The sequence below is a fragment of the Nycticebus coucang genome, chromosome 4, assembly GCF_027406575.1.
Source record: "Nycticebus coucang isolate mNycCou1 chromosome 4, mNycCou1.pri, whole genome shotgun sequence".
Taxonomy (NCBI): Eukaryota; Metazoa; Chordata; class Mammalia; order Primates; family Lorisidae; genus Nycticebus; species Nycticebus coucang.
Window position 1 is genome coordinate 36,569,068 of NC_069783.1, and position 16,103 is coordinate 36,585,170.

The 16,103-nt window shown below is 36.1% G+C and overlaps 1 protein-coding gene across 2 annotated transcripts in view; it reads right to left on the bottom strand.

The window, feature by feature from the left end:
* ATL2 (atlastin GTPase 2) overlaps positions 1–16,103 on the bottom strand; it is an 83,200-nt gene that overhangs the window by 38,452 nt on the left and 28,645 nt on the right. For both annotated transcript variants that reach the window (XM_053587715.1, XM_053587717.1), the window contains exon 2: positions 13,962–14,206. In XM_053587715.1, the coding sequence (XP_053443690.1) occupies positions 13,962–14,206 (245 nt within the window). The remainder of the gene's footprint in view (positions 1–13,961; positions 14,207–16,103) is intronic.

Consider the following 16,103-nt stretch of genomic DNA (forward strand, 5'->3'; position numbering starts at 1 on the left):
GCAGATGCTGGCGTGGATGTGGAGAGAAGGGAACACTTTTACACTGCTGGTGGGACTGCAAACTAGTACAACCTTTCTGGAAGGAAGTATGGAGAAACCTCAAAGCACTCAACCTAGACCTCCCATTCGATCCTGCAATCCCATTACTGGGCATCTACCCAGAAGGAAAAAAATCCTTTTATCATAAGGACACTTGTACTAGACTGTTTATGGCAGCTCAATTTACCATTGCCAAAATGTGGAAACAGCCTAAATGCCCACCAACCCAGGAATGGATTAACAAGCTGTGGTATATGTATACCATGGAATACTATTCAGCTATTAAAAAAAATGGAGACTTTACATCCTTCGTATTAACCTGGATGGAAGTGGAAGACATTATTCTTAGTAAAGCATCACAAAAATGGAGAAGCATGAATCCTATGTACTCAATCTTGATATGAGGACAATTAATGACAATTAAGTTTATGGGGGGGGAAGCAGAAAGAGGGATGGAGGGAGGAGGGTGGGGCCTTAGTGTGTGTCACACTTTATGGGGGCAAGTCATGATTGCAAGAGGGACTTTACCTAACAATTGCAATCAGTGTAACTGGCTTATTGTACCCTCAATGAATCCCCAACAATAAAAAAAAAAAAAAAAGAAAATGAAATGTCAGAAACCCTAATCTACAAACAGAAAGAGAGAGGACAAAAAGGTAAAATAAAATCTTTTAGGTGGTTACAATGTACAGATAGGAGAAATTAAAAACAGCAATGTTATCAACAATAGGAGAGGAACTGGGAATACTCTTAAGGTAACTACACTGCCAATGAAGCAGTATAATATTATTTCAAAGTGAACTTATATTAGATGTAAATATACTGCAAACTTCAGGCAACTACAAAAAAAATTTTTAAAGAAATATAATGGATAAATAGTAAGAGTACAGAAAATGTAACCATATAAAATGCTCAATTAAAACTAAAGAAGGCCAAAAAAAGTGGGGGAGATAAAAAAAAGTACAAAATAAAAAGTTAAGAAAACATTAAAACATGGCAGCAAAAAACAACGAAACTGAAACAAGAAAAAACAAAACAAACAAAGCAAAACAAAAAAAAAAAAATCAAGGAAACCAAAAGCTGGTCCTCTGAACAGATTAAAGAAAAAATTGTTATGGGAGAGAGAGGTTAAGTTAATAATATCAGAAACCAAAGAGGAAAGCATCATTATTAATGCTATGGACATTAAAAGATAATAAATATTGAGAACTCTATGCCCACAAATTTGGTAACTCAGTTGAAATGGACTTATTCTTTGAAAGAAAACAAGGTCTGAACTCACATAAGGAGAACTAGATCATCTGACTATTATCTACTTAAAAAAAAAATCAATAAACAACCTTCAAAAGATGAATGTACTAAGTCCAGACAGTTTCAGTAGTAAATTCTACCAAACAATTGACACCAGTTCTCTACAAGTTCTTCAGAAAACAGAAGCAGAAGGAATACTTCCTGGCAGTTGCATACCAATGCCAATTCAGTACCTGATGAACATCACTGGAGTGGTCAGTCACTGACCCCAGAGTAAACAGTACTAAAATTTTATGAAAAAACTATGTATTTTACAAATCGTCGTACAAGTAACTGCCAACACTTTAATCACCTTCTCTGCATGTTCTTTTTTTATATTTTCTTCTATTGATGTGTGCGGAGACAGATGTATTTGCAGCACTCACTGTATGCCTTCACGTATATCCAGTCTTGCTCACAGGGGCAAAGGTAGGAGCAACCCTTTTTTGGCGAGCTTCACTGGCTGACTCTAACTCTTCCCTTTGGTTTGGTATGAACCATTCTTCTTCTCACCATGTCTTGTCCTAGATTGCACTCATGACCACAAAGATTCATTGCCATTGTACATTTTTGGTGGAGACAATCTGCATTTTTGGCACATCTATGCTTTCTTCACAGAATGCTGCACCAGATCTTTCAAAAAGTGTTTTCTTCCCAACTGTTTCTTCAAATGAAGTTGCAACTAATGGCTATTTGTTTCCTAAAAAATCTAATACAAGTTGCATGCTGCAATGTCTATGACATTGAAGAAAACTGCCAGGGGCCAATTCCAAGTTCTTCTGCCACAGGAATACATTCTCACACACTCATCAAGTGCATCAACACCTGCTTTAGTGGAAGTGGACCACTTCTTATCAATCGCCTTCATATCTTCATGCTGTGTGGACACTACTGCAACTTACCTTTCCTGTCTTTGGAACATAATGTACTAATGTCACAAAGGGAGAAGGCAAATTATTCTACCGGATAGTTTTTCATCAATGCTGGTCTGGGTTCTAAAGGCAAACCCTTTTTGTCACTGTAAACAGTACCAAATGTAGTTAATTCCTTTTTGAGGCAAGTCGAAAGCCAGAGCAATGAAGGTAAATTTTTGGTCCTTGGTAATATATCTTTCAGACTAATCCAAATGACACTTCTGAACCAATCTTTTTACTTTTTACAATCTCACACCCTGTATTCTGAAAGCACAGCATGGTAAACTGGAAAATTCTCCTCACTGAAAAGATCTCAGAAATATTGTCCTGATTTTGCTAGTACACACCACAATTTAGAAGAATTCCAATTACATAAATTAGTCCTAAAATTTCTTTTACAAAGTGCCAGAATTCTGGATGAGTACATCCTTACGTATCTCTATGAACAGATACAGTGTGTGGTTTGTAAAACTTAATAATTACATCCACAATTTCATTATCAATAAATAGTTGGAAAGCATGCAACGGACAATATCAAGCAATGAAACTGAAGCAGCAACAACAAAAAAAAGCTTCCAACAAAAAAATGTCCTGTGACACATGGTTTCACAGACACATTTTACCAAATCTACAAAAAAGAGCTTGTACCCATACTGCAGAAATTATCTTTAACATTGAAAAAGAAGGAATACTTCTTAACTCATTCTACAAAGCCATTATCTCCTTGATACCAAAGCCTGAAAAAGACACAACTAAAAAAGAAAACTACAGATCAACATCCCATGTGACTATAGAAACAAAAATTCTCAATAAAATCTTAGTAAACTGACTCTAGCTGCACAATAAAAACCAAATGGGCTTCATTCCAGAGATGCAAGGATGGTTCAACATACTCAGATCTATAAATGTAATCTACCACACAAATAGATGGAAAAACAAGGACTATACGATCCTCTCAATAAATGTAGAAAGAGCATTCGATAAAATTCAGCACCCTTTCTAATTAGAATACTTAAGCATATAGGCATAGGTGGCACATTTCTGGATCTGATCCAGAAATCCACCTATGACAAACCTACAGCTAATATTATACTGAATCAAGTAAAATTGGAAGCTTTTCCACTTACAACTGGAACCAAACATGGTTGCTCACTATCTCCACTTCTGTTCAACACAGTGCTATAAGTCCTAGCCAGAGCAATTAGGCAAGAGAAGGAAATTAAGGATATCCAAATGGGAAAGAAGAGGTCAAATTATCATTCTTGGCTAATGACAGAATCTTATATCTAGAAAGCCCTAAAGATTCAACCAAGAGACTCCTGGAATTGATAAATTCGGTAGGTCAGGTGTGGTGGCTCACACCTATAATCCTAGCAGTCTGGGAGGCAGAGGCAGGTGGATTGCCTGAGCTCACAGGTTCGAGACCAGCCTGAGCCAGAGCAAAACTTCATCTCTAAAAATAGTTGGGGGTTGTGGCAAGAGCCTGTAGTCCCAGCTCCTTGGGAGGCTGAACCAAGGGAATAACTTGAACTCAAGAGTTTGAGGTTTCTGTGAGCTATGACACCACAGCACTCTACCAAGTTTGACAAAGTGGGCCTCTGTCTCAAAAAAAAAAAAAAATTAATAAAGTCACAGGCTACAAAAGAAATATACATAAATCAGTAGATTTCATATATGACAGCAACAGTCAAGCTGAGACTCAAATAAAAGATGTTAATACCTTTCTCAGTAGCAACGAAGAAAATACCTGAGAATATAATTAACAAAGGAAGTGAAAGACCTCTATGGGGAGAACTATGAAACAATGAGGAAAGAAATTGCAGAGAATGTAAACATTTGGAAAAATAAACCAGGCCCATGAATCAGCAGAATCAACACTGTTAAAATGGCTATACTACCCAAAGTAATTTACAGATTCAATGCAATTCCCATTAAAATGCCAACATCATTTTTTTGCAGATCTAGAAAAAATAGTTCCATGCTTTATATGGAACCAAAAGAGTCCAAACAGCCAAGGCAACCTTACATAATAAAAACAAAGCAGGAGGCATCACTTTACCAGACTTCAAGCTATACTATGGGGCTATAGTAAGCAAAACAGCATAATAGTGGCACAAAAACAGAGACGTAGATCTATGGATCAGATCAGAGAACACAGAGATGAAAGCATACTCATATTATCATCTGATTTTTGACAAAACAGATAAAAACATACACTGGGGAAAAGAATCCCTGTTCAGTAAATAAGTGCTGGGAAAACTGGATAGCCACATATAAAAGACTAAAACAGCACCTCTTACCACTCACAAAAATTAACTCACAAGGGACAAAAGACTTAAACCCAAGGGAGGAAACTGTAAGAATCGTAGAAGAAAATGTTGAAAAAACTTTAATAGATTTTGGCTTAGGCAAAGAATTCATGAAGACCCCAAAAGCAACAACAAAAATAAATAATTTGACCTGATCAAATTAAAAAGCTTCTGTACAGCCAAAGACACAATCAAAAAAGCAAACTGACAACTCACAGAAAGGGAGAAAACACTTGCATGCCACACATCTGATAAAGGACTAATAACCAGACTCTATAAAGAACACAAGCAAATGAGCAAGAAACAACCTAACTAGTGAAAATGTCCTCAGTATTTCCTTCAAAATCTGACACTATCAGTTGTTCTAGCTATCGACAAATACTGCTGCTTAGCTATATTTGTCTCTGTATCATGGGGAAAAAGTCACAGCTTGATATAAAAGAGATTTACAGAATTATCTGATAGTCTACATTTTCAATCATACATACTACATCTTCACCAAACACAAATAGACTGCTTACTAACTTCACTATGAAAAACACTTAAAAAAAAAATAGAATGTCATCTTTTCCTGGAAAAGATGCTAATAAGTGTCAAGAACTGCTGATCCAAGAGTGCTGATATGAAAAGTGTCACAGAAGGTTGGTAAGGGTCTAATAACAAAAGTCCTAAATGGTGAAACCATAACTCCCTGCAAAAACAAATATACAATGACAAAGCCAACGGCCCATTTGTATGAAACCATTAATTCAACGCATGTTCCGAATACCAAAACCAGATAAAGATATTATAAATAAAACTACAGATGCAAAACTCCTTAATAAAATATTAGCAAAGCAAATCTAACAACATATAAAAATAATTATACACCACAATCAAGTAGGATTTATTCCAGGTTGCCGACTGGCTCAACAACTGAAAGTCAATAAATGTAATCCATCACTTCGATCCAACAGCTTAAAGAAAAAAAATTACATGATAATACCAATAGATGCAAAAAAAACATTTGACAAAATTGAACACCCATCCATCACTTAAAAAAGAAAAAAAAAAACTGACTCCCAATACACTAGGAATAAAGGAACTTCCTCAACTTGATTTTTAAAATATCTACAAAAAAATCCTACTACAGCTCACACAGTAGTAAGATACTAGATGCTTTCTCCTAATAATCAGAAAACTGACAGAGATGCGTACTCTTATCCCTTGTACTCAACACTCTACTGGAAGTGCTAGCCAGGACAAACAGCCAAGAAAGAAAAATAAAATGTTCCCAGATTGGAAAAAAGGAAGTAAAATTATCTCCATTTACAGATGACATGATCTTGTATACAGAATACTCTAAAGAACTCACCAAAAACACTGTTGGAATAAGTCTGCAAGGCTGAAGGATATAATATAAAAGACAATTATATTTCTATAAACTTGCAATAAGCAATCCAAAAATAAAAAAACAATTCTAAAAACATGAGAAAATAAATTTAACAAAAAGTATAAAATTTATACTACAAAACCACAAAAATATCCCAGCCAACCTCTTGTATAAACTGAGAATCTAAGTCCAAAATTCAACTTGGGACCTTGAATAGCCAAACAATCTTGAAAAAGAACAAGGACTCATAAAGGCAGTCGCTGAGTTATAGACATCCGACTGTCATACAATGGAGGTTACTACATGTAATAGGTAAACATACGGGTTCCAACTGACATCCAAATTCAACTTAAAAAACAAACTTATAGAACCTATCTCATTCATAACCCAGGGACTGCCTGTACTTTCTAATTTCAAAGCTTACTACAAAGCTACAGTAATCAAGACAGTGTAGCTACTGGAATAAGAACAGACAGATAGATCAATGGAATAGAAGTGAGAGTCCAGAAATAAATCTATGCCTATGATTAACTGATTTTCAACAAGGTACCGAGAGCATTCAATAGAGAAAGAATAGTCTTTTCCATCCAACGGTGCTGGAATAAATGGATAAATATTTAATTTAAAAAAATGAAGCTACACCTGGCTTATTGTACCCTCAATGAATCCCCAACAATAAAAAAAAAAAAAGAAGCTACACCCTTACCTCACACCATTATTATTCATTACTATAATATATATATATCAATATACTATGTAGCATGTTAATATTATAGCATTATTCATAACAGTCATAAAGGTGAAAACCCAACCAAATGTTTATTAACTGATGAATGGATAAATAAAATATGGTATGGCTATATTGATACACACTATGATACGGATGAAAACTGAAAACAGTATGCTAAGTGCAGCCCATCACAAAAGACTACATATTATATGATGGAATAGATAAATCTAGAGACAGAAAATAGATTAGTGGTTCCTATGACTGAGGGTTTAGAGAAAGTGTGGGGTGACAGCTAAGAGATAAAGGGATTCATTTTGAGATTATGAAAATGCTTTAAAATTAATTATGGTGATAGCTGCACAACTTTGTGAATACACGAAAAACCAGTGCATTGTGTACTGTAAGTGAATTACATCTTAATAAAGCTGTTAAAGGAAAAACAAAATATCAAATACATTTAGTACTTAAGTTTAACAAAGACTCCCAAGTCATACAAATTCCATTCCATAACACTAGACTAATCTAGAGGGAACAGTCCACTAGTTTCTGTTAACTGTCCATATACTAGTACAATGGGACATAAATTTTATGGGTGAACTTGCTTTTTTTTTTTTTTTGAGACAGTCTCACTTTTGACACACTGGGTAGAGTGCCGTGACTTTACAGCTCACAGCAACCTCAAACTCTGGGGCTCAAGCAATTCCCAAGTAGCTGGGATCACAGGCACTCACCACAACGCTTAGCTATTTTTAGAGATGAGGTCTTGCTATTGCTCAGACTGTTCTCCAACTCCTGAGCTCAAGTAATCCACCCACCTCGGCCTCCCAGAATGCTGTGATTACAGGCATGAGCCACTACCCCGGCCCTGAGCTTGCTTCTTGATGAAAAAATTATGATGTACATTCTCTAAAGTATCTATAGAAAATGTGTCCTATTAAAGAAATGTGTAAGGGGAAAATTTTTCAAAGGATCAAGTAAGTTCCATCCCATAGATGCAAGGATAGATTAACATATGCAAGTCCACAAATGTAACTCAACATCATTACCAGACATACAACAACTCAATATAAGTCTCTTTGCAATGCTGATGGAAGTGCAAATTGGTGAAATCGCTTTGGAAAAAATTTTGGCAGTCCCTACTGAAGTTAAATCGGTATTTTACCCTATGACTCTACGTTTCTACTCCTGGGTATAAACCCAAAAGAATTAAGTACTTTTTTTTTTTTTTTTTGTAGAGACAGAGTCTCACTTTATGGCCCTCGGTAGAGTGCTGTGGTCTCACACAGCTCACAGCAACCTCCAACTCCTGGGCTTAAGCGATTCTCTTGCCTCAGCCTCCCAAGTAGCTGGGACTACAGGCGCCCGCCACAACGCCTGGCTATTTTTTGGTTGCAGTTTGGCCGGGGCCGGGTTTGAACCCGCCACCCTTGATATATGGGGCCAGCACCTTACCGACTGAGCCCAGGTGCCGCCCTAGAATTAAGTACTTATATCAACAAGACTTGTACAAGAATTAAGTACTTATATCAACAAGACTTGTACAAGAATGTTCAGAGCAGTTTTATTTATAATACACAAAAACTAGGAACAATCCATATTGTTATCAATTAGAAGAGGGGTAAATAAATTGTGACATATCCACCCAATGAAATAACACTCAGCAATAAAAAATAACAAATTTTTGACACGTGTAACGACATAAATAAACCTCTTAGGGCATCAGCTTGAGTGAAAGAAATCAGACACAAGACTACATGCTTTATGATTACATTTATATGAAATTCCAAAGTAGGCAAAACTAATCTACAATGATAGCAAATCAGAACAGTGGTGGTCCTTGAGAGTTAGAGACAGTACAGTAGTAGCTGGGAGAGGGAATGAGAAAAGCCTTCTGGAGGGCAAGATATGTTCTGTCTTGATCTGAGAAGTAATGATTACAAAAGTATACACATATAAAAACTTAATGGCTATTCTAAGGTTTATACACTTTATCCTATGTAAGTCATATCACAATAAAAAATAAATAGTAAAATAACCCAAGGAAGATGCGTTTTATTTTATTTTATTGTAGAGACAGGGTTTCACTTTATCACCCTCGATAGAGTGCCATGGCATCACACAGCTCACAGCAAGCTCCAACTCCTGGGCTCAAGCGATTCTCCTACCTCTGCCTCCCAAGTAGCTAGGACTACAGGTGCCTGCCACAACGCCCAGATATTTTTGTTGTTGTTGTTGTTGTTGCAGTTTGGCTGTGGCCGGGTTTGAACCCCGAACCCTAAGTATATGGAGCCGGCGCCCTACCGACTGAGCAGCAGGCGACACCCAGGAGATGCATTTTAAAATATTGTTCTTCCTCCAAATATATTTCTTTCCTGGAAAAGAGGAGACAAATGTTTCTCCTCATGTAATCACACTTTTCCCATTAGTCTTACACCTCAGACACTATTAGCCTTAAAGAGGAAGGTGAAATCAAGTTCAACTTCCCATACGGCTGTTTCTGAGATATTTTTGCTTTGGGGAGCACATATGATTCTTTTATTTTTGCAGTTTTTAGCCGGGGATGGGTTTGAACCCGCCACCTCCGGTACATGGGGCCGGCACCCTACTCCTTTGAGCCACAGGCACCGCCCCCAGCACGTATGATTCTTAAAGATAGCTTTTACTTCGATCTCTGCCAAGTTTGGGGAGCAACTCATTAAATAGTAAAGAAAGACTACATAAAAGACAGTTCTCTTCAAATGCCACTAGCAAATATGTTATACATAGTAGATGGGGTCAAAACTCTGTATAGCAAGCGCAGCAAAGACCATCTCTATCATTAAGCTTAGATACCAGTGGGCAACTAGAAAAGTCACCACGTTTGTACTTGCAGGTGTCCTCCTGTCAGTCTAGTTCGACTCTGAAGTAAACAATGAAAAGTGAACACTTACGAAAGAATAATTTAGTATAGGTATATCCTATAATGTAACTGTACTTTACATACTTGAGATATATGGGAAAATGACCAAACATAATTTTACACAATAGTTTTTAGAAAGGCTTTGGCATCAAATCACCTTCTCTGGAATCTCAACTTTGCCACAAACTTTGACCCTTATTTCTTCAACTACTAAGTTGAAATACTAATATTACTACATAGGAGCTATTGTGAATATGGTCTAAGATAATGTCTATTAAATGCTCAGTAATGAAAATACCTAGAATTCAGTAAAGATTCAAGAACTGTTGTATTAAAAGATAACATGTGCCTTCTGATGGAATAATTCCATCAGAATCCAGTATTCTCGCCCAAAAAGTGTCAAACCTGACTTTGACCAGGTCTCTAGATTCAACTAACATTTGCAGAAAATTCATAGGACACAGGAACTACACCAATGAGGTATAATAACAGCAAATCCAGAGTGGTAAACTCTAAAGCGGTGGTTCTTAACCTTCCCAATGCTGTGGCCCTTTAATACAGTTCCTGTGGGTCACGACCCACAGTTGAGAACCACTGCTCTAAAACACCAAATTAGTCTCCTGAACAAATAAATTCCCAAGAAAAAAAGAAAGACAGAGGGAAACCTAAAAAGATAATCATAATGTGGACTCTTCTGGTTGGATTCAAACAAACTATTAAAAAAATAATAAAACATTGAGGCAACTGGAAAATTGAACACTTATCAGACATTTCACAATATTAAACTGATTTTCACATATGACATTACTGTCATGTTCAAACAAGTCCTTATTTTTAAGAAACATACATACTAAAATATTTTAAACAAAATGATATTTCTGAAAATTTACATTGAAACAATACATAAGGTGTGAAGTGAGTTGGAACATAAATGAAATGAGATCAATGGACCTGATAATTGCTAAAAATTGTTAAGTACATGGGCAATCATACTACTGTCTACTTTTATGTGTTCAAATTCTTCACAATGAAGTTTTTTAAAGAGACTAATATAAAAGTAGAAGCAACTCTACTGAATTAGGAATCTTTACTATTACTTAGTATTAATATCCCAAGCATTGTGTTTAGTTTTACACGTATTATATAATTTTGCTAAATTAAGTTTTAACCTTCGTAAGCTGATTCCTGGAATTGAAACTACTTTCACAGTAGCCAGATGGAACAATTTGATCAGCATTTTCTTATAATTCCAACTAACATTGGAGTAATCAACTTCACTTTGGAAGGGTTAATTAACAAAAATCAACTGACTAAAAATTATAACATCAAAGCAAATATCATCAGCAGTTAAGTGGATAAATAAAATGCAGTACAGTCACACAGTGAAATCTAAGGCAATAAAAATAATGCAAAAACATAGGTACATCTCAAAGTTATAATGTTAATGAAATAAGCTAAATATAGAATGCATATGGTATAATTTCATTCACGTTAAGCTCAAAACAGATAAAATGAGCCTGTGGTGAGAAGTTCAGAACAGTAGTTACTTTAGGAGGCTATAATATTAACTTGTAGAGAGCACGAAAACAAAGTGTTCTATATCTTCACCTGGGTACTCTTAATCATATGGACATATATGTATGTAAAATTCCAAACTATACACTAAGATCTCTGCACCTTTCACAATACATTTATCTGAACTATAATCCTCAACAACCAAATCAGATTGGAAAGGGGGAAGCATAGAATACTTGAGAGTATGCACAAGTATTTTGAAGGGGAAAGTTAATCTCCCTCCCACCACCACTAATTAGTTCAGTCTCTAATCACAGATTTTAATTGCCTCTTGTATAATTCACTACTTTAGTAAACTATATACTTCTGTAAATTAGACTCAGGTCAACACAGAAGATTCCTACTTATTTCAGCTAGTATCCCATCTTTGCAGGCACAGAGGTTAATAAAATAAATCTAAAACTATTACACTGTTATTTTTCCTTCTTTACTTTCATCTCAAAAGAAAAAGCTAACTCACCACCAAATCAGTGTTATGTAGAGGCATGTTATCTCAAAAATCAGACACTGCTTAAGTGTAATTCTTGATTAACAGATTAAGGTGATTTAGACCAAGAATTCTAAATGAAAAACTTATAAATAAAAGTTAATAAAGAAATTTCAACTTAGAAGCCACTAATTATACATGTAACCTCACTCAGGCCATCACAACCTTTCTGTAGGTTCCATACCTCCTGCACAAAAGGGGGAGTCATATTAGTTCAGAGATTGCACATACATGACAAATAGTCTGTTCCCCATGTGAACACTCACTACTAAATGACCAGAGATGTAATCAAAAATGACACCTGAGGTGAAACTCATCTGTCATTCCTAGACAAATGATCTAAGCTTCTTCTCCCTCTAACATTCTACTACCTGTGACCTACCTGGAATCAAACACATTTGCCGGCAACAGCTCAGCTTCACATAGATACAATACGTACAAGCTGACTTAAGGAGTTAGAGGGCCTTAAGATACAGGAATTCTTTATCATCTTTAAATGTACAAATTTTTTTTTTTTTTTTTTTTTTTGTAGAGACAGAGTCTCACTCTATGGCTCTGGGTAGAGTGCCGTGGCCTCACACAGCTCACAGCAACCTCCAACTCCTGGGCCTAAGCGATTCTCTTGCCTCAGCCTCCCGAGTAGCTGGGACTACAGGCGCCCGCCACAACGCCCAGCTATTTTTTGGTTGCAGTTTGGCCGGGGCCGGGTTTGAACCCGCCACCCTCGGTATATGGGGCCGGCGCCCTACCAACTGAGCCACAGGCGCCGCCCAAAATGTACAAATTTTTTTAAAAGAATGTGTCACTATTTATCTATTCCAAACAAGATAAGTCACATTCAAAGTGATACAGCCATACACAACATTTTTGTATGTCAGATGCAAAACTCTAAGAAATAATCAACTCTAAGTGGAAAAACCATAATGTATCTTTCTCAATTTCTTAAACATGTAAAATATTATTTTTTAATGTTAACGACATTTCTTGATACTCAAACATACTTGAGAATACCTGAAAACATCTTTATGAAAAAAATTTACTGAAAAAGCTTTCTTCTAGAAAAAGCTTTTCTAAACCAACAGGGAATGTTTACCTCATTTCTTATCTCCAGGTAAATGAATACCTAGTTACAGATTTAAACTCATAAAGAGTTCTGACAATTATATAATTCTGTCAACATGTTAGTTCTAATGTCTTCATGTGGTTTCTAAATGTCAAAAGTTCCCGTATAGCTGTTCCCCAAAACTGTTTTCCACTCCAATATTTCCAATTCCTTTTTCTTGAACCCTATCAAACTCCATTCCTGCAACCCAAATTTCAACTATTGGGAATATATTCTGATTCAAGTGAAAAAAAAAAAATTAGGGGGGGCTCCCTCCACCCCAAAGAGAAACTCAAAGTCAGCAAGAGGAAGGAAAATAACAATCATCTGTAACATTTATAAGTAAGAATGTGTAATGGGAGGGAGATTCATCAAACTAGACAGAAGTGGACAGTCTACTAAGGTCCCGGTGTGCTAGGCACTAGAGACATGATTAGCAAGATCAGGCCTCCCCTTGAAAGAGCATAAACTAGGCAGAAAAAATAAGCATCTAAACTAATGTCAATAAAATATATGACCTGTGACATGAGAAGTTAGGAAGAAAATGTAATAGCCCAGCCCCATATGCTGGAGGTGGCGGGTTCAAGCCCAGCCCTTGCCAAAAACTGCAAAAAAAAAAAAAAAGAAAAGAAAATGTAATAGCCCTAGAAGTCAAGAAAGGCTCCTATGATAATATTAGCCAAAAGTACAGCAAAATTTGAGAAATACAACACACTCAAGGAACAGCAAAAACTGCATAGTTGGCACACGAGGCAGGAAAAGAGACTGAGATCACAGAAGCCACTGTAAGGAACTGGACTTCATGGTAAAAAAAAAAAGTCACTCAAAGTGCCTTATTTGAGAAATATAGGTGTACTTTTCTAAAAGTCTCTATTCGCTTGCTTCATTCACTGTTAAGTGGCCAAGAAGGGGAAAATGTAAAGAAATAACAAAAAAGGAGAAAAGATAAATAGTACTTCAGAGACTCTCAGGGTATACTCAGACATCTTAGTTAGAACTACAATGCCTGGAACATAAATGCTCGATCATATATATCAATGTGTATTTTATGCGAAAAGGAGTTATGAACAGTCAAGACCTCAAACTTACCTTACTGTCTTAACCATGAAGTCCTTTAAAGAACTATATTTCTATAAAATTAAACATACAGCAGTTCTTAATTGGGTTTTGTCTATTTTTTTTAAAAACCGGTTTGGTCAGTAGTTTTTTTTTTAACCAGGTTCAATTTAAAAGACAATATTCACCTTGTTATACATGTATCTAAGCATGAAGTCCAGGAGAAATGATTTCCCTTTACGAAAAGCTCCTGCCACAGATACCACTACTATGTTAAGATCTCGAATGTGCTCCTGTAGCAATATCTGCTCCAAAGCTTCTTCATCAAGCTCAAAGTTATGGTCATCTTCATGAGCAAGAACAATCTGTACTGGACATGGTTTCTTCATAACCTCATCAGAGTTTACTAGGTCATCATCTTCATAATTCTCACCTAGAATTTAAAAAAGAAATAAACAGGTTACCTTAACCTCTGCATTACAACAACTAAAACAAAATTTCTAATAAACAACTGCACCCTCTGCCATCACACATCACTTGAGAATAGTTACAAAAAACGATGTTCAAGTACCTTTGGTTTTCTCACTCCCTCTGTAACAGGACAAAGAACACCAGTAAGATTTCCCACTGGACATGCAGAGAAGCAACAACACTAAGTGTAAATATGGCCTCTATCTTAAGTCTTAACAACTGTGAGCAGCAGCTGTTCTTGAGCGCTGCATTCCTCAATAAGCAATTTTTGCTACTGTATGCACAAAAACAAGGGAAAAGTCGATTTCACCTGCTAGTTCAGACATTACTTGGAAAATTACTACACATAATTACAAAGATTAAACCATATGTATGAATTGTGCATGTTATTTTTCATTCTAGAATATCATTAGTAGAGTTAGGGTCCTAACAAGTTTCCAAAAATGATACTTATGACAATGAGTCCTTAATTTAATAAGAGTAATAACTTACTCCCTTATTAAAGTAAAGCACAGAATTAATGCTTTAATAGACTTGTCAGTGAGATGCAGTTATATAGCCTAGTTTCATCTAGTTTCATCTTCCACTGGGGCTCTTTCTCACCAAACACTACAGCCACTACTTTAAGATCATATTATAGTTCCCCCAAAACAACCACATGAACCCTTTCTTTGTTCCCCACAACACACCACAATCAGGTAAACTTTGCAGAAAGAATCTTATGGAACAGTGATGAAGAAATAACTTTAAAAAAAGATAAAACAGTCGAGACAAAAAAATTTTTGAAGTTTAGGTTTCTGTTCTTTTTTAAAAACCACCTAATGGCTTCAGAGGACCTGTTCCTAGTCTGGCTTCCTTCCCTATCAACTGCATGATCCACTATAGCAACAAGTTATTCCTGGAGACCTTATCCTCTCCCATATCAAAATTTCTAAGAGACCTTCCCCTTAAGCCTGTCTACTAAGGGTCAGTTTTCAGGCTAAGGAGACATACAGTATCCACTGTGTTCAAGGCAATTACTGCCCTTCCAGCACAAGAAGGCCCAGTCTACTGAAAAGGGTACATATTAGTCATCGGTACAATGTCTTGTCTACATAACCACTATTCACAGAGTAAAGTTTATTTACCTACATTAGTAGATTTTTTTTTTTGAGAGTCTCAGTGGATTTTTAATCTTTTAACAGAAAGAAGCACCTGGCTTATCTGATTTGCAAAGACTATTTGAGCCCTCACCCAGACATCACAAGGCATCTTCACTATAAAAAGCAAAGTCAGCTACATTGTTTTAAAATGTGCTGCAAATAATGATGATACAAGCAACTTCAAAGGACAATCTTCAGAAGTGAAAGCAATTAATATTCAATTAAAGAGAGTATTATTCTTACCTATTTCAATGGCATACCACTGTAACACACAAAAAGTACACTTCCCAGGAAATGTTAAAACATAGTTAATTTCCAAAATAAGATATCATTAGGTAAGTCCAAATAAATGATCAAACAGTATACAATGTGTGATTAACAGCTGTCAAGCTTAATTAATGGTTAAGACCATGAGCTACAGAGTAAACCTACCTACATGCATGTCACTTAATCTCTCTGTGCCTGTTTTCTCCTCTGCAAAAAAGGTATAATAACAGTTCCTATCTCATGAGCTGTCATCAGGATTTGAAGACACATGTGGTACGTACTAAGGCGTATAGGTGTTAAGGTAATTAATTTTAAAATAACTCAACAGTTTATTTTACACCTTGAAATGTCAAAACGTTGTAGTGATTTTCAACTGACCAGTGTAGCTGTATACTGACTTCACCATCACCCATCTGTTCAGGCACAAACCTATGGGCTTTTTCCTTTTCG